The sequence below is a fragment of the Micromesistius poutassou genome (assembly GCF_964030765.1).
Source record: "Micromesistius poutassou genome assembly, chromosome: 22".
In the NCBI taxonomy this organism is placed as follows: Eukaryota; Metazoa; Chordata; class Actinopteri; order Gadiformes; family Gadidae; genus Micromesistius; species Micromesistius poutassou.
The window spans coordinates 2,631,613-2,652,401 of NC_140292.1; the positions used below are offsets into that span (position 1 = coordinate 2,631,613).

A 20,789-nucleotide genomic window follows, 5' to 3' on the forward strand; every position below is an offset into this window, starting at 1 on the left:
TCTCTGTATTTTTACGAGCCTAGTTAACGTCATAGCAACTACAAGCAAAATTAAGATTTTGTTTTGGTGTTTTCTGGTCTATTATTTGTTCTAGAACATCTCATATAAACAATGTATTTTCAATTATCTTTGTACTTTATGATCTTAATTACATTTTAGGCAACACACTCATGTCAAATTTGTACTGCACTTGAATGTGATATTTGTATGGTTCTTGAAAACAGGAATGCTTTCAACGCATCGATTATAATACAAACATTGACAAACATAGATTGTGATACTAGTTGATGTTGTTTCTCTCTGATAATACAAAGGGGTAATGAGACAAGAGGAAGTAGTTCCCCACAATACAGATTACAGTCACTGTGGTGTCAAAGTCAGACAGGATTGAATTCCATAGAGTTCTCTATTTTTATACTGGAGTAAAGTTCCCTAGAAGCTGCTTAAGCTAGCTTAGCAATTTGTTGATGTTTGGGCAAGTTTGAATTGTCAAAAATAATATGAGGCAATAGAGAGAAAGAAAGGTCATATTAGAAATGAGAAAGGGCATAAGATAAACTATATATATATATATATATATATATATATATATATATATATATCGAAGAAAAGGCAACCTAGTGACATACAAACAGAAGAAGATTAATTCAGATAATAAGTGACTTTGTGTGTGTCGTGTGTGTGTGTGTGTATGTGTGCATTTGCGCGCATAGGTGTGAGAATGAGTGTGTGCGCCTGTGCGTGTGCACTTCCATTCCGATAAAATGCCATTCTTTCGGGCTGTTTGCAGCCTTGTGTGTTGTGCGTAATTCTCCCCTCCTTCTCTAACTTCCCCGATAGCTGTTAATGGGTGACCATACAAACACCCAAAGAACAATCCTGTTCTCTCAAATGTTTACCTTTCTCATCGTTTACCAAACGCTGACACACTAGTGGGTTTCACCTCCCTTCTCTACCTGGCAAACCATATGAAGACTATGACTGTTTAAACTGATAGGCTTAGACAGTATCAGCATCAGTTTGTATCGTTTAATTCAAATAATATTGGTGTTCATGAGGCTACCATTTAGAATGAAAAGTAGGAGTCAACAATGTTTTTTTTATGACCTAATATTGTTTTAGTATGACCTTACAGCCTTCATAAAGAACTATACAGAGAAGATAAGATACAAATAAATAGTAAAAGTAAAATTAGTTGCTGTTGTTTCTTTTTATAATTGTTTAGTTTGTTGCTCATGGATACGATCTTTGCACTGTAAATAATCCTTAAAGACATGGTGTTGTCTGATAACTGTTTATCTATTTCAGCAAAGGCTATTCTAAGATATGTTTCAGTTAAACAGAGAGTAATGACCACCTGTAGGCTAGTTGCGTGGCGGTTAATCATTAGCCACAGGGAATGCATATTAACATTCCTCTCCTTCCATTTTGTGTTTATCTTCACTGGTCCTGTTTGACCAACCACGGGAAATGGACCCTGTGACCAATAACATTGTTTCTCTCTCTTTCTCTCTGCCGCTGTTTCTCTTTTTCTTTTGTCATTCTCCTTTCACATTCATAACCAAACACGAGTCAAATATAGATTATTGCTACTGCTTTTAGAATCAAATAATTGTGTTCAGACATCACTAATCAAGTTCATAAGAAAAACCTGAGGTTTTTTACGAAGGCCTTCAAACGTATGTCACCTGACTGATTGAACGTCTTCATATACTGTAGATCAAGAGGACTGTGGCTCAAAGGATGATTGTGTTAGCAGGCCCCAGAGAGAGAGAGAGAGAGAGAGAGAGAGAGAGAGAGACAGTGTCTGGTTTTGTCTGTTGCTGTACTGCTGACACTAACTGCACTTGACAGTTTGTCGACGAGGACAGTTTTGATTTTGGATTCAATTCAATAAGCATCATAAGCAAGGCATGTATTCGGCAGATGTCTCAAAAGCATTGTAAATCAATAAAGAACATCTTCGATAAAAACATATAAATATAACAAATAAACAGTTTAAATGTTTAAAATGTTCGTGATTCCTTCAAGAATCAGTCCTCACCTACACCTGGTATGAGAATCTCCCACAAACACCCACACACACGTGTGAAGTACCCCCACACATGTACTGACACACACACACACACACACACACACACACACACACACACACACACACACACACACACACACACACACACACACAGTCACTGAGCTACCAACACAAATAGACGGAGAGTCACTGCTCGTAGTAAATGCCTCAGCCATCCTGGCTGTTGGCCATATTGGATCACTGTTACAACTTTTCCGAGGGGTGTCACAATTCTATCTTTTACAGGTCAGGGCACATACTGTGTTTGACGACTCAATCAACCAACCTTACCTGGAAACAGAGAATGGTGTTGACAGCTAACATAATATAAAACTCTGTTACTGTCGTATGTTATAGCTAGGGGTCATTGCTTTAGTACATTGTAAAACATCTGATTAGGGACAAGCAATGTTACAATCATGTATACATAATATACATAATATATGTGGAAATTAACTAGAAGTTATTCTTTATCAATGCATATCACTGTTAGGTATAGGTATAGCTGTGTGTATACGCTCAATATACAACAGTTGGGAACCAATCAGATTTATATACCATGCCTACAATAATAATGTATGATAAGGAAAATATATTAAAAAGTGCATAATAACAAAACAGAACAGTCATTCTCTCTCTCTCTGTCTCACCCACTTACTCAGGGATAGCCAATTGCTGCTCACACACACACACACACACACACACACACACACACACATACACGCTCCATTGTGCTTATTCTATATAGTAACTGTTTGGATCAACAGGTTAGTGAGCGGTATTTCTGCACAATGCCATGTTAGCAATACAGTGTCTGATGAGTATCAGTCTGTCTGTACCTATAAGTGGTATGTTTGAGTCGGTGTAAAGGACGGAGGTTTTAAGGTGTATTAAAGGATTAATTGCAAGCACTAACAGAAACCTTCTTTCTCACACTCTTTGCCATGCTCAGGCCCTCCATTTCACACACACCACAACATACATACACACACACACACACACACACAAAAACACACACACATACAAACAGTTTCAGAAAAAGATAGCAAAAAGCCAGTTATGTAAGGCAGGAAAGGTGTGGATTTAATACCAGCAAACACACCCTCACACATACACACACCCCAAGACACACACATAGAAGCTCATACATGAGTATCTCCCACCCCAACACACATGGGAGGCAGGGTGTGGTTGCTATTAAAGTGATGTACGGCTGAATGATGGTGCTGACTGTTGTTGCTCACAGTGCGCTGATTACACACACACACACACACACACACACAGACGTGCATGTGCACACGCACACATAAACCCCACACCACACAAACATGCTGACACATAGTCGTTATCCTGATCTATAACTATTTATCTATCTGTCTATCTGATGTCGCTCTATCTACCTATCTGTCTGTCTGCCTGCCTGCCTGTCTGCCTGTTTCTCATGTATACAGTGTTAGAGTCCCGATCCGTCAACATGATCGCCCGATTATAGTTGCCATTTCTTAAAGCCATGCTTCTAAGCCATGTCTGTAAAACAAAAAATTCCCTTGTTCGACTGGCATGACCTCCATTAACCATTGATTTATTAATTTAGCTAGTCTCTCTATCCCGCTTTCCCTCCACTGTTTATTTCTCCTGTTTGAGGACAACGCCCTTTAGTGGTCATCTCGTAGTACTACACACCTTTTCCACGATCTGGAACCCTAGAGTTTGGTCAAATCTGGCCACCCAGGGAACACATGACTAAAGTTAATGTACAAAGCATATTCTGGACTGCCCTATGATGCTTGTAGGATCTGTAAGTAAGATTTAAGAGCTTTTTTTGAGGGTAGTTTGTTAGAAATACCATAGCCATCCATCCTGTGTTTTGAGCCAATTTAGATTTTAGACAGGTCTGGATAATTTCGGACCAATCAGGGCATACCCTTTTCTGTTTGGTTCGGTGGATCATTCTTGCATGTTAATAAAATTCCGGTAAATTTCTAACAAAACTATGGTTCACATTCAAGCACATAAACGTTCACACACACACACACACACACACACACACACACACACACACACACACACACACACACACACACACAGGTATGTTTAGCTGTGTACTCACTGTGAGCTGTGTGTTGTTATTGAGCTGGTCTTGGCTGAGGGGGGTCTCTGTGGTGGAGCCATGCCCGGGCTGGCAGTCTAGCACCACCCGGTGTTGACACTGAGAGTGACACGTGTATTTACAACCTGGAAAAAATACAAATAATAAAAACTTATTTACATGCACTCTCAAAGTCAGAACCTATAAACAATAGACGCATAGAGGCAGGGAATGTAAAAAAGAGAACAGAGGTGGAATAGGAGATGGCCAAACATGAGCTGTGGGTTGGTGGACAATGCTAGGATGAGTAATCCCATGCAAATTATAACTACTGAATTCACTGCAGATTCTAGGGATAGGGAGGAGAGGAGAGGAGAGGAGAGGAGAGGGGAGGGGAGGACGAGACGAAATGAGAGGAGAGGACAGAAGAGGACAGGACAGGAAAGAATAGGACAAAGACAAAGAGGAGAAGAGAAGAGAGGAAAAGAGAGGAGAGGAGAGTAGAGGACAGGAGAGGAGGAGAGGAAAGAGGAAAGGAGAGGAAAGTGGAGGAAAAGTGAAAGAGGAAGAGCAGAAAGTGAAAGGACAAGACAGGAGAGGACAGAAGAGAATGGATAACAACACAAAGGAAAGGAAAGTGGAGATGAGAGGGGAGGATGAGAGAACAGGAGATGAGAGGAACTAACAGGAGATGAGAGGAGAGAACAGGAGAGGAGAGGAGAGAACAGGAGAGGAGTCGACAGAGAAGTCAGGGAAAGGTAAGGTGAGGAGCAGGTGAAGTACACTGTAATCTTGCATGGAGATAGCCTGTGCCTTTCACAACGTAAAGGCAAATGAGGCCTGGATGTCAGGCACCATCCCGACCTCTTCCAGGTTGCATGCTAACCCTGTGGGGAATAGAAAATCCCTTCCTGCAAATACTAGACTTAGGCAAATACGAAAACATGGCTAGGCAAATTCAGCTGCGTCAAGTTCACCAGTCCATTCAGCGGCCCATTCACATCGTCATCAGCTTTCTACTCTTTAGAGTCAAACCGTTGAGCAGACAAATGACTCCTACATTATAAAAGAAAAAACAATCACATAGGGTCGATAGAAGTCAGCTCAAAACCATTCCAACATTCATGCGTCACTTACCCTCTGATGTGGGTAAGTCGACGGCATGTTTCACAACATCAGCTGGAAACAAGACAACGCTTAATGCGTGTCTGATCAGCAGGAGGAATACCCAGGTTAGAACACACACACACACACACACACACACACACAGTCCCTCAGGGGGGTCCAATCCCCCTCCTGCAGAGCACTTCCACTATACTTCTCTCTCTCTCTCTCTCTCTTTCTCTCTCATTCTCTCTGCCTCTCTCTCTCTCCTTGATTTCATGCTGGCCAGGATCCAGCTGTACACTTAGCCTCTGGATGGAAACTATACATTGGAGAGAGAGAGAGAGAGAGAGAGAGAGAGAGAGAGAGAGAGAGAGAGAGAGAGAGAGAGAGAGAGAGAGCTGTAGAGCGAGAGCTGTAGAGAGAAAGAGAGAAATGTGGAGAGAAAGAGAGAGATGTAGAGAGAAAGAGAGATGTAGAGAGAAAGAGAAATGTAGAGAGAAAGAGAAATGTAGAGAGAAAGAGAGCGATGTGGAGAGAAAGAGAGATATAAAAAGAGAGATAGAGAAATAGAGAGATATAAAAAGAGAGACAGAGAGAGAGATGTAGAGACCGAGAGAGGAGGAAGTCTATTCTGTGGCCTCATTATCCGCCTGTGAAACCAAGCCAATGTTTACTTTGAAAGAGGAGAGAAGAGAGAACGCAACAGGACCATTATTTTATAGGCATACAAAGACTGCTTTGTGTTGCTCTACCTGTGATGTGCGTCCGTTTGTTTGTGAGGATGATGTGTGGATGCAGTTTTTTTGTGTGTGTGTGTGTGGATGTGGTGCTGTGTGTGTGTGTTGGTGTTTGTGTGTATGTTGGTGTGCATGTATGGCGTGATGGTGTGTGTGACCGTGTGTCTGTGCATGGGCGATGTGTTGTGTGTGCATTGGTGTGTGTGTGTTTGTCTGTGGGTGGATGGTGGGACGTGTGTGCATGAGATGGTGTGTGTGTGTGTGTGTGTGTTTTTATATGTCTTTGTAAGTGGATGATGTTTTTTTTTGGTGTGTCTGTGTACACAGATGGTTTGATGGTGTGTGTGTGTATGTGTGTGTATGTGGAAGGTGTGATGGTGCGTTTCTGTGTGTGTGTGTGTGTGTGTGTGTGTGTGCATGGGGATGTTGCGATGGTGTGTGTGTGTGTGTGTGTGCGTGTGCGTGTGCGTCAAAGGCATCTTTAGTCCTACCTGGATTGTTCTTTTTCATGTGCTGCCCGAATTTAACCGACAGTTTACACATGGCTGCTCCCATATCCCATCTTCTTACCGCTCATCTGTCTCTCTCTGTCTGTCTCTCTGCGTTTCTATCTGTCTCACTGTCTGCCAGCTGGAGCGACGCAAAGACTTAAAGTGATGTGTGAACTATGAGGCTGCCCTCATCCTGCTGCTACATACATCCTATACTTCCCTATAGTCTCTCTAACACTCTCTCACTCTCTCTCTCTCCTCCCACACAAGCCACTCGCTCGTGGAACGAGACCGACTCGATAAACTCGAGTTTCTTACTTTTAGTTTTGTCTTGTCTCTCTGTATCTGTCTTGCGGTCTGTTCCTGTATCTCCCTGCAGCTCAACTGAATCCACCGGCTGTCAGGACTTGTTCTCTTGTCATCGCACCACCCACCACCTCCACCCCCACCGACACCACCACCGCACAACTCTCTCCCCCCACCTCCCCCGACGCTGGTCGGCTGTGCTGAGTGGCTGATTTGCCAGTCAAATGGAGGCCCCTGTGACGCAGATGATGGACAGTAGGACAGGGAGGGAGAGAGAGAGAGAGAGAGAGAGAGAGAGAGAGAGAAGCCTGCTGACTCAAATATTCACATTCATTCTCTCGCCCTTCTCCATCCATCTGTCTCCCACAATGATGGCAGTGGTGGGAGTTTGTGTTATTGTGTGTGTGTGTGTGTGTGTGTGTGTGTCTGTGTGTGTGTGTGTAGCAGGCTGGACTAGTCAATTACATTGTTTTGACATTGAATCAACTCATTGTCATCGTTTGTCTCATCGAAACGTGACGATAGGATCTACACCATATACTGTATATGTACAGAGAGAGAGTGAGATATAGAGAAATATATTATATTATATACACTGTTTGACATACAGTGTATATAATATATTTTATATATATATATACATATTGCTATAACGCAGGGTTATATCAAACACCAAACATAGTGCCTTATATGACATACATATGAGGCACTATGTTTGGTGTTTGCTATGACTTACTGTGCTGCCAGCCAACGGCTGTCAGGATGAACCAAATCCGTCGGTCTGTCCCCTTTCCTGTCCTCTAACTCTCCTCCCCTCCGTGTCTATCTCTCCATCTCTCTCTCCATCAGCCCCGGCCCCTGCCATCCCCTCTCCTAACCCCCAGGACAAACAACACCAGCCAGCCAAAGAGGAAGCATGACTCTTCAGAATATCGCCATCCACCCGTCCATCATCCATCCATTCATCCATTCATCCAGCCAACGTTCCCCTATCCACCCCCCCCACCGGGACATCCCTCCATCGACCAACCATTCACCCATCTATTCATGGATCATCCATCCCACTGTGTCGTTCCATTCAGCTCTCTTTCATCCAATCATTCATCCACTATCCATTCATTGATCTATAATCCATCAGTCCATCTATCTATTAATTTCATTCATCCAGCCACATGTTCATCCGTCCATAACTTCAGTCACAAGTTGAAAGGAGATTGTTATCCCAATCCCTGTTTAAAAGTCTCCATCAGCTGTCTCACACATTGCAACCACAAGCATTTATATAAATGAAACAAAGCCACCCATAAATTCCTGATGGACAACTATTGCACACGAGAGGTTAAAAGGATTCATCCTCGATAGAAAGGGGATCCATGTAAACTAGATGAAAGCTCTGTCGAGTCTGGAGAGGAAAGGAGACAGACACAGAGTGGTGCGGGACGCATATAGGAGCTAAAAGGCAAAGTGAGTGCTTTCACTCTCTCTCTCTCTCTCTCTCTCTCTCTCTCTCTCTCTCTCTCTGCGTCGCTTTGTCCCGGCTGCCGCTGCTGCTTTTATGTGTTCTAAATGATGAAAGCCATACAGCCAGAAGGCAGACAGCAGCAATCGATTGAGCAAGAAGGCCAGTCACTAAATAGGCCCACATGAACCCGTACCATTAAAGTAATACTGGCGTGAATGAGACTCACACTGGATTCCTCATTAGTCCTGAACTGGAGAGTCGCGCAGGCGTTTTGAGTGGATCGCAGAGCAGATGCCAAAAGCCAATGAATTAACTAGTGATTGGATGTTAATTCCTGTTTCAATGGCTTGCTATTTCATTAAGTTTAGCCCCGACTGTGCAGCTTTTTGTTTGGTCCATTTCTCTAACACTACATGAAGGTATTGATGATTACTGCAATATTGGTGTAATACTGGTATTTAATGAGGCTGAGGCTAGATGAGTCTAGAACAGACTAGACTGAGGCTAGACCACTGGATAACCTAACCTATCACTAGGGTTTACACATATAACTAGGGTTTATTACTGGTAGAACTGGAACAAAAATGTTGGTGTAAAGAAACTTAATTTTGACTTAGCTAGTCAGCAGCCAAATATTTTTTCTCTATGTCACAATACATGAGAAATAATTTTCCACAAAGGACAGACATTTTAAAAAGCCTTGCTTTACACTACCAGGCCTCGGGAGGTTGTAGTTACGGAAACACGCCACCAGAGGGCGGTGTGGTAGGGAGCGTGCGAACATGCGGACAGGTGCAAATTAAGAAATCATTATCTACCGAGATCCCCCACCCAGCCGTCTGCTGCCCCTCCCCCGTTACGACTTAACACCTTCTGGTTTGAGCCACTGGCTGGCTGATTTAGCCCACTGCCAGTGGGCCACTGGCACGAGCCTACTTGTTGAGAAAAAGAGAGGGTGGATGTGGGAGGGAGCGTGAAATGGAGCGATTTGCACGATGGAAGGAATGAGTGTGGAATGCATACCGGTCAATTGATTGATGGCTGTCCCATGATCGGATCACGATGGCTTCTTCATCACAATTAAAGCGCTTAACCAAAACTAAACAAGGCGTAGGCCTACTCTCTCTTTTTATTTAGGATTATATAAAGAGTGACGAATGCCCTCTAATGTGTTTGGCTGACATAAAAAATGCAAGGGGAGGCATAGGTCAGTGCAAAGTCACCATGGCTTCAGGCCTCTGTGAGCATATGCCTTTGTTTTGATGAGACAGGTGTGTGTGCGTGTGTGTGTGTTTCTACCACTGTGAACAGATGCAACCTGATTGTATATTTTAGGTTGTCTTTCATTCTCCATCTTTTACTCTTCATTTTTTTTCTCATCTTTTATTTTTTCTTGCCTGTTTGCATTCTTTCATTGTCATCGTCACAATTCCAGCAATTTCCATTGCTTGAAACCTGGCTCGGATTATGTCCATGTGTGTCCCTGTGTGTGTTTGTGTGTGCACGTGACTGTTTGTACACAATCATTCGTGTTTCATCACGTTATCAAGACTATGAAGGTCAAGATAAAAAAAAGTGTGCTATGTGGGTTAACCGTATCGCATTTTTACACATTCTGTGTGTACACACACACACACACACACACATTTAACTTGCATTACAAGGGTAATTAGACCCACGCATACAAAGTAGGTGAGACGGATTGCATATAACGACTTGACATCAGAAACTCTCACACAAATGAATGTGTGTGTGTGTGTGTGTGTGTGTAAGCGAGAGAGCGAGAAAGAATGTGAGAGGGAGCTTGAGAGAGAATGTGGTGTGTGTGATTATAAATATATTTATTAGACAAACAGTTGCACATTCTGTTAGTCTAATAAATAAAAAATGCATGAAAGGCTAAATCAAATCCAAATGCTTTGTTTGCGATCGTGTGGCATTTTCCAGTTTGTTGTGTCTAGCCATGACTTTGCTTTTTTTAGGCTTTTGCTTGGGTTGATTGTTATGAGGATTGTTTGATTGTTATTAAAGGTCCCATGGCATGCTATTTTATGGATGCTTTAATATAGGTGTTAGTGGGCCCCTAATACAGTACTTGAAGACGTTCAAGAAATTCAGCCTTGGTGCAGAGTTACAGCCACTATGAGCCAGTCCCACAATGAGCTCTCCACAAACGTGCCGTTTTTAGAGGCGGATCAAGGTGGAGGGTGGGGGTGTGGCCCTGAGCAGCTTGTGGCAGCTTGTGGCCCGGAGTGCCACAGTACCATGCGCTAGTGTAAACACTAGCGCATGGTACTGTGGCACTCCGGGTGCTCCGGTGGGAGTCCTGGAGCTCTATATCTAAATAATATCATATTATATTTAGATATCTATATAATATAATATATATTATCATGGTCAAAAGCTGTTTGCGCCTCCGGCTGATATTATGAATCTCAAACGACTGCGTCGGGTTCTCTGACGCCTCTGGTTCTTCCACTTCCACGTCAATATTAAGTACAGACTGAACCGTGAAATGGAAGAGAAAGGGATTGTTGCCCGCGATTGTTGCCCGGGGTTGTCTGCGTCGGGTTGGTTGAGAAGGAATTGGGAACCGCGACATGGAGGAGAAAAGGATTGTTGCCCAGGATTGTCCGTCGGAGCCCCGCTGCCCGCTGAACACTGCCCGCCCCCGGGGCTGCCCGCTGCCCGCTACCGTGGAAACGGTCCGTCGGAGCCCCGCTGCCCGCTGAACGCTGGCCGCCCCCGGGGCTGCCCGCCCAGCCCCGCTGCCCGCTACAGCGGGGCTCCGACGGACAATCCTGGGCAACAATCCTTTTCTCCTCCATGTCACGGTTCCCAATTCCTTCTCAACCAACCCGACTCAGTCTAGTCTTTTCACCAAATGGGAGCTTTATGCAAGCTTGCGTTATTGTGTTATGCGTGTTATGCGCCATAACACAAACAGCAGAACGGTTATCCAAATAACAAAGAACACAGTGTGTTACAGTGTGTGTATTCACACACACACATGTGGCGCTCGCACGGTCCTAGCTCATTGGCAGGCCAAATTCTCTGGGCGGGCCAAACAGAGAAAGGGGAGGTAATATGGCCCCATATGACGTTATATGGGGCCAGCTCCCAAATCGAAGCGTTTCAGCGATCCTTTTTTCAAAGACGGAGCAAGATACCTACTTCTCGGTTTACACCTAATGCAATTTTTAGCTACTGGGGGACCATAGGGAGGCTAGGGGAACTCAACTTAATGTTAGAAAACCTCATAAAGTGAAATCTTCATGCCATGGGACCTTTAACAATTTGATAATTGCATTCACGAGCGAGTGAGCCCAGTCATTTAGAGCCTGAACTGAAGTAAAAATAATTGCTTCAATCTTTTCCCTCTTTAGATAACCCCCCTTCTAATAGCCTTCTGAATTAAACAGATTAAATATTCTGGCAATTGGGGAGGAACTACTGTACTGTTACTTGCAAAAATAAATATACTGTTACTGCCACGATGGACTGTGTTGATATAGAAACAACGGGTGCTTAATAACTGTGCAACTTTGACATTTCTTGTGTATGTTTGCCTTGTACTTGGCCCATATTTAACCTTTCCTTACATGGCTGCCCACTCCTATTATCTTCTTCTAGAAAGGTCTTTCTACCATTTGGTCTTCTTTCAGGGTTTCTTTCTTTCCTTACTGAGTTGGTATGTTTTTTTTTCTGAATTTGGGATAAGGTTTAAGTATAACTATGTATAACCATGTATAACCATGTCAGAATGCAACCGTGAAAAGGTCAAATCAATAAGTTTGACTTCTGCTATCGATATTCTATTCATTTTTGTAAAGTAAGCCCAGACACCAGACACACACAAACACACATATTTCACAGCTGAAATGGAACTTTCTAGAGTAAATAACATTGAAGGGGTGAAAAGCCTCTAATTAGTCACATGAACCTCTTCACACATTCATGCCGATACACCCACTCAGCATTTAGTGTGTTTTTGTGTGTGTGTGTGTGTGTGTGTGTGTGTGTGTGTGTAAAAAGAGAGAGTGCCAGAGTCTGTTGAAATATTTCTCCTCCACTGCCAAATGTCAGGCTTAAGCCAACGCTTGGTGCAATCCAAGCTCTCTGTTCCCCCTCTTTCTGAGTAAACAGTCACAGGCTCACAGCTAGGGAGTCGCGCTCACACACACACACACACACACACACACACACACACACACACACACACACACACACACACACACACACACACACACACACACACACACACACACACACACACCTCCGGTACTCAATAATTTACTCTGGTCGTCTTCATCACTCTCTCAGCACTTGATGCCAACGCCGGACTTTGTACCTCTCGTCCTGACCAGCTCCTGAGCTGTCCTGTTCTGCTTGGCCTCATTCAAAACGCACACATTCAGTTTCAGGATCATTCCCATATAAAATATTTCATTTCTGACACAAGTCACATACAGTGGATTCAGAGTAATGCCATTGAGGAGCAGGTCGGGGTTAGGCATCTTGCTAAAGGGTGCCTACATGTTAGGCTGTGGACACTGGGACTCAAACCCAGTACCTTTTAGCTGGAAGTCAAACACCCTAACCCTTACTACCCTATCCTGAGCCCAATAGCCGGTTAATTGATGAACTGGAGGAATAAAGTGAGGATTTTATTTTTTACATTTTGATAAACATAAACATTTTTTCATCATCATGCCTCAGTTATGAATCACATATTCATCCGCTCCTTTTCCAGCCCATAACAGACAGGATGATGAGCATTACAGCATAACCTGCAACACAAACATTCCTCACGCCAATATCAACACAGGTTTGAGGGAAAACTGGATTTATTTCATTCAGTTTAATGAATGAGTTGAATCAACTGTTGCATCTTCTATTTTAGCCAATAATATGCCAATATAATTTCAGCGAGTCAAGATTCTTTTACCTTTTTTGCCCGCTTTGAGTCTGGTGAATAATGAGTTTCACCCTGGCCAACGATAAAATCAGTTTCCCATTATAATCCCATGCATGTGGAGCCTTTATTGTACGGTATCCCATTTACCTTCTATAACACAGTGTATTCTCCAGTGTTATTACTTTTTGCAAGAAACTACAACGACAATCTCAACAACGTGTGTGAGTTGGAATCCACAGTCCACAGACTACCATGCTTCACTCTTTGACAGCTAGGATTAAGGCCAAAGGACACAGCGAGCACTGGAGATCATCTAACACCCATACACACACACACACAGGCCCACACACATAGGCCCAGACACACACACAGGCTCAAACACACACCCACACACACACTTACAGGACCACGTCGGGGCACGCACACAGGCCCTCCAACACACACACACACACACGCACAGAACCACACACCTAGGCCCAAACACCAAATAGGCCCACACACACACTAACACACAGGCGCACACACAAACACACAAAGATACACACAAAAAGACCCGTGCACACAATGCTAAAAACTACACAAATAGACCAAACACACACACACACACACACACACACACACACACACACACACACACACACACACACACACACACACACACACACACACAATCCCAAACAGACAAATAAACACACAGGCCCCCACACTCACACACACAGCCCCATACACACTGACCCAGACGTGAGCTCACCAGAATTCCTCCACAGCAGGTTGATCTCCAGCCGGCCCGATCGGCGCACCAGCTTGGGAACGCGGAGAAAGAACCCAGAGAACCACCTCAGAGTTCTCCCGAAGCCTCTGGCTAGCCCCATGCCTCACACACGCACGCATCACATGCTAACACACACACACACACACACACACGCGCTAACACACACACACACACACACACACACGCACACACACACAGATTGTATGCTAGTTTGCTCCTGAAGTTGTAGGTTCGAGGTGACAAGTCAAAATCCCAGAAGGCCACGCTGATTTAGAGTGGACCACTGGACTGGGTCACTCATCCTTCCTCTGGTCTCCCCTTGTTTCCTTTCCTCTCTCTCTCTCTCTCTCTCTCTCTCTCACACGCCCCAATATCCGCTATCCCTCTCTCACTCTTCTATCTACCACTATGTCTCTCTCTCTCTCTCTCTCTCTCTCTGTTTAGTTCACACTGGCTCCGCCTCCCCTGTGTAGCCCCCCCAATAAGAACCACCCAACCGCACCACACCGTCTGTGTGTCTGTGTGTTTGTGTCTGTGTCTCAGCTGTCATCTATTTGTTGAGACCCAGTGACAGTTTGACTCCACATGAAACACAAACACACACATACACACAAATGCACCTTTCTGTCTCTGTCACTCTTGCACCCATTGTCTTTGCCTCTCTCTCCCTCTCTCCCTCTCCCCTCCCTCCCTCTTTCTCTGTCTCTCTCCAAGTCTGAACTTAACACAAGTATTTTTGCATGGCGGTGCTAAATGCAGGTCAGCACGACTACTTGACTGCCAGAGGAGATTATTCATATGCTGTTCCGCTGTGAAAATAAACAAGTGATGAGCACGGGCACTCACACGCACATACACACATAGACACACAGACATACACAGACACACAGGGACACAGACACAAGTGCGCATACACATTGGCAGAGGGAGGTCTGAATTGGCAAGTTTTATGAAAGCGATATGCTTCAGTATTTCACACATAAGTTAAAATCTCTCTGTCAACATAGTGTTCAACTGTCAATCCCCTTCCAATCCCTTTCTTTTGTCTTGCCTCTCTCTCTCTCTCTGCCTCTGTCACTCTTTGCCTAGTCTCCCTCCCTCTTACCTTTGTCCATTCTTTCTCTGATCCTCTCTCTGTCTCCGTCTCCTTTGTCTACTCGTTCTTTGTCTCCAACTCTCCTTATCTGGTGTCTTTCTCTGGAAATCTCACAAGTAGACTTGTATCGGCCCACTGCTGAGTTTACTGTACAGACAATCACAGTATGACGTCATCATGGTGACATGTGTCATTATTATGTCATTGCTCTATCACAAGACACAAGCAACACATTGCTTGTTCACAAACTGCCAATGGTACTGATAGTGTTTTTTTCTGATGCAAATCTTCAAAATAAACAATCTCAGTGTTGCCAGCTTCAGAACTCCTTAATAACAAACAATGGGCTGCAGGATCATGCCACGGGTTGTGTACGAAAAAATATAAATTGATATCCTTTGTCTTGTAACTACCACTGTATTACCTGCAAGGATAAAACAAATGGCAGACTGACCCATGCAGGTTTTGCATTGTCCGTCATTGGCAATGCACTCACACAGACGGAGGTCCACACAAGGCAACCGCGATCAGACTGTCTACTGTGCCCTGTCACACTGTCCGCCGCAAAAGGTTGAGTAGTGGTGGTGGTGGGGTTGTCCTGCCACACTGTGGGTTCTAATCCACCACACACACACACTGCAAACATCTCCTCCCTCTCTCTCTATCTCATTCTCTCTCCTACTTTCCTCTACCTTATTGGGGTGCCACACTCGCAAATCACAAGAGTTTAGAAGAAATTCTGGGTGTTCAAGAAGGACAAAGTGATCCGTAGTACCTGTGTGACTGTGTCTGCACAGTCCTGGTTAATAAGTCTGGTTTTTCGTTCGTCAACAATGAGTAAACCAGAGAGTTTGAAATGGGAAACCTCAGTTATACTCCTGCATAAGACACACAAGATCTGCTGGCTTTATAAATGTACGCATATAGGATATAGGTTATAGGATATAGGTTATAGGTTTTCAGTTTATTGTAATAGTAGTCTAGTTATGTTTGGAATGGTGTTGTGAAGAGATACATCAGGTTACACACATTTTAACCTTTAAGTGAACAGGCGTTATGAAACAGGAGGAAACACATCAGGCATTGTTTGCAGGCGAGTCATTTGTGAATGGCAGACAATAAGACCCACTTATGCCACCACCCCTTCATTTCTAGGACCACTGCTTTGGAAACAATCTCTTGTCTTTCCTTGGAAGTCATTGAGACTGATAAAGTACCCCCTCATAGTCCACTTGTTTACACATGTTTCCCTACAGGCTGTGCATGCTGGCGTACATCCATTGTTGATCATTTAAACACGGCCGTAGGTAGGAGTCTGGCTGTGAGGACTGTGACGTCTCGGACAGCTATTAAGCTTCAGTCTGTCGTGTTATACGAGCGAGTTGTCCCCTGAAGGAATGTGAAGGCAGAGAAAGGGCGTTTTACACCATGAAGCATGTGCAAAGGTATATAGTATATATAAGACTGTTTGTTGTTTGGCGTTGGGTATTTTCACAGGTAGAATAATAGTTGTAAGGTTAATGTCTTTGGAAAATCATAACATCATTCTCATTCAGGCCTAAAATGAGAATCTATCTATCTATTTTGTAATCGAGAAACTTAAGCTTGAACTATAATTTTTAACTTCAAAAATAAATATGTCTAATAAAGTAATATATCAAAGCTACCAAACGTCCACAACTGTGCAGTATTCATTCATTATGATCAGGTCCATATCTATAACTACACCTTTGTCTTCCTGATAATGAATCACATATTGACCTCCTACACTGGCAGCAAAGCCCAGGAACAAACAACCATCAATCAATCTCTGATGGCTTTTGGATAGTGAAGCTCCAGTTCTGAACACATATTCCATCCAACAATAATCAAGTTTGATTTCATATCACTGCAGGAATGCAGCAAGGAATCAAAGCAATTGCTCAGACTACAACCTGACTACAAACATGATGTTTCGAGCCAAAACCACACAAGGAATAGATCACTAAGTACATTTAGTCACCATCTCCAATGACAATTGGAAGTAACTTTCTTTAAAGGTGGGCCAAATATACATAAGGGTGATCAATTAAGTATTTATCAAACAAACTCTAAATCAATGAGCTGGATGTCGGTGTTGTCCTTTCTTAATACGTGACACACCTACGTAGTTGCTGTTGCACTATGTTGTGGCACTTACTTACTTACAAGGTGTGTATTTGGGTACTTTGCCTGTGGTTTGTGTTTGTGTGAGGGCACATTGGATGGTTGCGTATTGACTCGTGTGTATGGATTTGTTTCTTGATTTGTTTACGAGGTGGCAGCCCGAGTATATAAAGACAACAAGAAGAGGCCAGTTGCAGCTGTCAGTTGCTCTGTCTCGATCAACAAGGCTGAGCTGATGCGTGCTGTTATTTTTTTGATTTGTGTCACTTTGATTTGTTTCCAACCAGTCAACAGGCGTTTTATACTTGATTCGGCGGATCTTAAATTCTAGGCGGCTGTTTGAAATACAAATGTTATGCTACACCCAGTTTCAGCTATAGTGGCCTTAACAGACTACCAATCAGTTATCATTCAGGTATAACTCTATCACACCTGGACGATGATCGCATTCTATTGATCTCTGCGCTATAATCTATCTGTGATTGATTGATTGCCAAAGGTGACATTCCTATTACATAGCGACAAGATTACTTCTTGAAGTCTTACTTTTCATTCCGCTATAATTAGAAACTCAGGACAACAGAAGCAGAGGTGCGTGTGTGTGAGTGTATGTAGCCATTCAGTCAGGCCATATTTCCTTCGGTGAGAAACCAGTCGTTCTACATACCAGTGTATGGAGCTATGCATGTTTTCATTGTTTATTGTGTTTTGTGTGCGGCAACCCCACGTAGGCTGCTCTATGTTACATTCTTACCATGCCATTGTAGGCGCCGCCCCATGAAACCGTAAACTATTTAGTAATCGTACATTCTCTGATCCCTTTTTTAATCACATAAAGTTATAGCATACAGACATGAACAATATTTCATACTCTTTGTACAAGTAAATGATTGTGTGACCCCTAGAACCTGTTTAGCTGACCCCAACTGGATAGTAAGACATCACCATAATCATCATAACCTCACCTGAGCAAATCCGACAGTCGACGAGGATGTACCCGCAGCACAAGTCACACCAGGTGGCCGCCTCTCCCGCCTCGAAGCAGTGGCCCTCGCCCGTCTCCTCCTTCACCCGGGGGTCCTTCTTGGGGGAGAAGATGGTCCTCACATCTGGGTGGAGGACTCTCTTTCTGCTCCTGGGCGGTTGTCCTCCCGCTTGACCGTTGACTTGCAGTTCACACGAGTACCGTGTCGCGTTCACTGGGTCGGATCTGCACCGGGTGTGAGCGGCCGAGTAGACCGCCGACAAAGAGCGGCCGTCCGGACTCTGCTTGGCGCGTTCCCCGTTCTCGCTCCACACCGCCTCGAGACTCCCGATGCTCGTGGGCTGCGGGGACGGATGCCGCCGCATAGCCTTCACCTTCGCGCCCTTGGACATCCGCATCTTTGCGCTCGGCGGCGGAAGCATTTCCTCCGGTGTGGTCCCGCCGTCTACGCCGTCGTATCCCTTGGAAATGCTGTCTAACTCCGTCCGCCGAGTTGATGATTTATGAACCATTCCCAGCACCGTTATCGGCGTGTCGAGCGTGAAGAAGCGTGTCGGGGAGTACTTCCCCACCTGGTGCATCACGGGCAACTTGGTTAACACGCGAAGAGTTCGTGCTGCTGCTGCCAAGGGGTGAAATACACCTGTCTGCAATGGCGAACTTCAAGGAGGAATTCCAACTCCCGCTCTGAACTCTGTCATTGTTGTTAAAGGGTGACAGCATTTGAATGCTGTATGTGGGAGTCAGAGAGAGAGAGAGAGAGAGGGGGGGAGAGCGAGTGCGTGCGTGTGTGCGTGCGTGTACGTGTGTTTTTAGCGCACCTCGGTGTGTGGGAGGTTGCTCAGCACAGGTATGTGGAAGAAACGGGTTGGATTTCATTCACCGTGGGAGACGCAGCTCACCCTGCAGTGGCGGCGCTAGGGTGGTGTTTGCTGGTGCTATAGCACCATCAGAAATTACAATAGCACCACCATAGCACCACCAAGAAATTCGTAATTTTTCAACAATCCTGTACGTCCGCAAACCCATACCCCCCCGTCAACAATCCTGTACGCCCGCAAACCCCCCCCCCCCCCGTCAATCCTCAGCACCATCACTGAATAATTCCGCCCCACCGTAGCACCAGCAAGAAAAAATCTCTGGCGCCGCCACTGCACCCTGTCCTTTGATACTGGCAACTATTTAGAGTTATGTTAATGCTTTTGAGATATAAATCGTCCGTTTAAATCGAGAGAAACCACACAAGCATTTTATCTGTACAAATCGGAACTGTTGCTTGACAAAATAGCTAATTGTTTTTTTTTATTGGATTTCACTTGACTCATATCAGCGCTGAAAATAAATCCAGAATCAAAGTTCTTTATCTTACCGTGATTGTCTGCTATGGCCTAAAATCACCACTATTCGGCAGCATTTACTCATTCTGCAATCTAGTTTACTCTCCAAAAACCATTGACATAATTGAAACAATTAAAAACATGGATGGACCTTAATCAGGCATGTTGTAAGCTGGATATAATAACAGCTGACATTCCTGTGCTGCTTAATCCTTAGTTTCGTCTATCCTTAGTTTCATCCTTAGTCTAATGATGTAAAATAGCTAAGCAAGTACTAACATATTGTAGCGACCGAGTCTCAGGGTCGCTACAATATATTACTTGCTTAGCTATTTGGGAGTTTGTGTGTTTTGTGTTATGTGTTTGCATTGTGTTACTTTGTTGTGCCGGTTCTATGTGCATGTGTTGTGGTGTTTACTTGCCGGTCGGTGTGGGGAGTGGGTCGCCGGGTCGGCTGGGGGCGGGGCTTGGGAGAACAGGAGGGTGGGGGCTTGCACGTAGAAGCGTTGCGGGTGCGTGTGTGTGCCGGCGGACCGGTGGTTTTGTGTGTGTATTGGTTTTCGGGTTACGGTGACCAGGTTGAGAGAATAAAAGTTTAACAAGAACTTGCGACTGGACATTCTTAAGTTACCGGTAGGGTTGTTACAATATGCATAATATAAAAAGTACATTTTCCCAAAATGAACAGTTTATGATCCACAAAACGGAAGAATATATTTTTTTAATTTTCCATAAATGATAAAATAAAAACAAAAAACTAAAAGGTTGTAATATCGTTTGACGCCACTAGGGGCCAGTATCTACCAAAATGAGGCATTAAATATACCTGGGGAACGCTCCATTACGATGAATGACGTTATATAAACCAGGGCGGATGGGGAGGATATTTTTAACCCCAAACTCTGAATGTTGACTCATTCTCATTTCTCCAACATAAAATCGTCTGCCTCCTCCGAGAAAACAACCGTGTAATCAACGATTTATGTAATCAGTGATTTATTGTACACTGCTCTATAATTTGTTTAAAATATATATTTGAAAAAAATGGCGTGGGTTTTCCGTTAACGAGCAGTCACTTTTCATAGTCATTAATCACGGAAGAACCGAGGAGGGGAAATTTGAATTCTAGACTTTATGAACCAAAACCATTTATTGCCAAGCTGCATGGGCTGTAAGTTGCTGTCCATGACCATCTTTGTGGACGTCAGCAGTAACGGCAGCGAAAGGAGTTCCGGTAGTTGTAAGTTACTGCTGATGTGTGACACGCACG

General features: G+C 44.0%; 1 protein-coding gene across 1 annotated transcript in view; it reads right to left on the reverse strand.

Annotated features, from left to right (window-relative positions):
* The window catches only part of rassf3 (Ras association domain family member 3), a gene marked incomplete at its 5' end in the record, with an annotated part of 53,950 nt that extends 35,187 nt beyond the window's left edge, over positions 1-18,763 (reverse strand). The window contains 2 exons of the mRNA XM_084486870.1: positions 4,185-4,309; positions 18,163-18,763. Coding sequence (XP_084342996.1) covers positions 4,185-4,309; positions 18,163-18,763 — 726 coding nt within the window. The remainder of the gene's footprint in view (positions 1-4,184; positions 4,310-18,162) is intronic.
* Between the last annotated feature and the right edge of the window lie 2,026 nt (positions 18,764-20,789).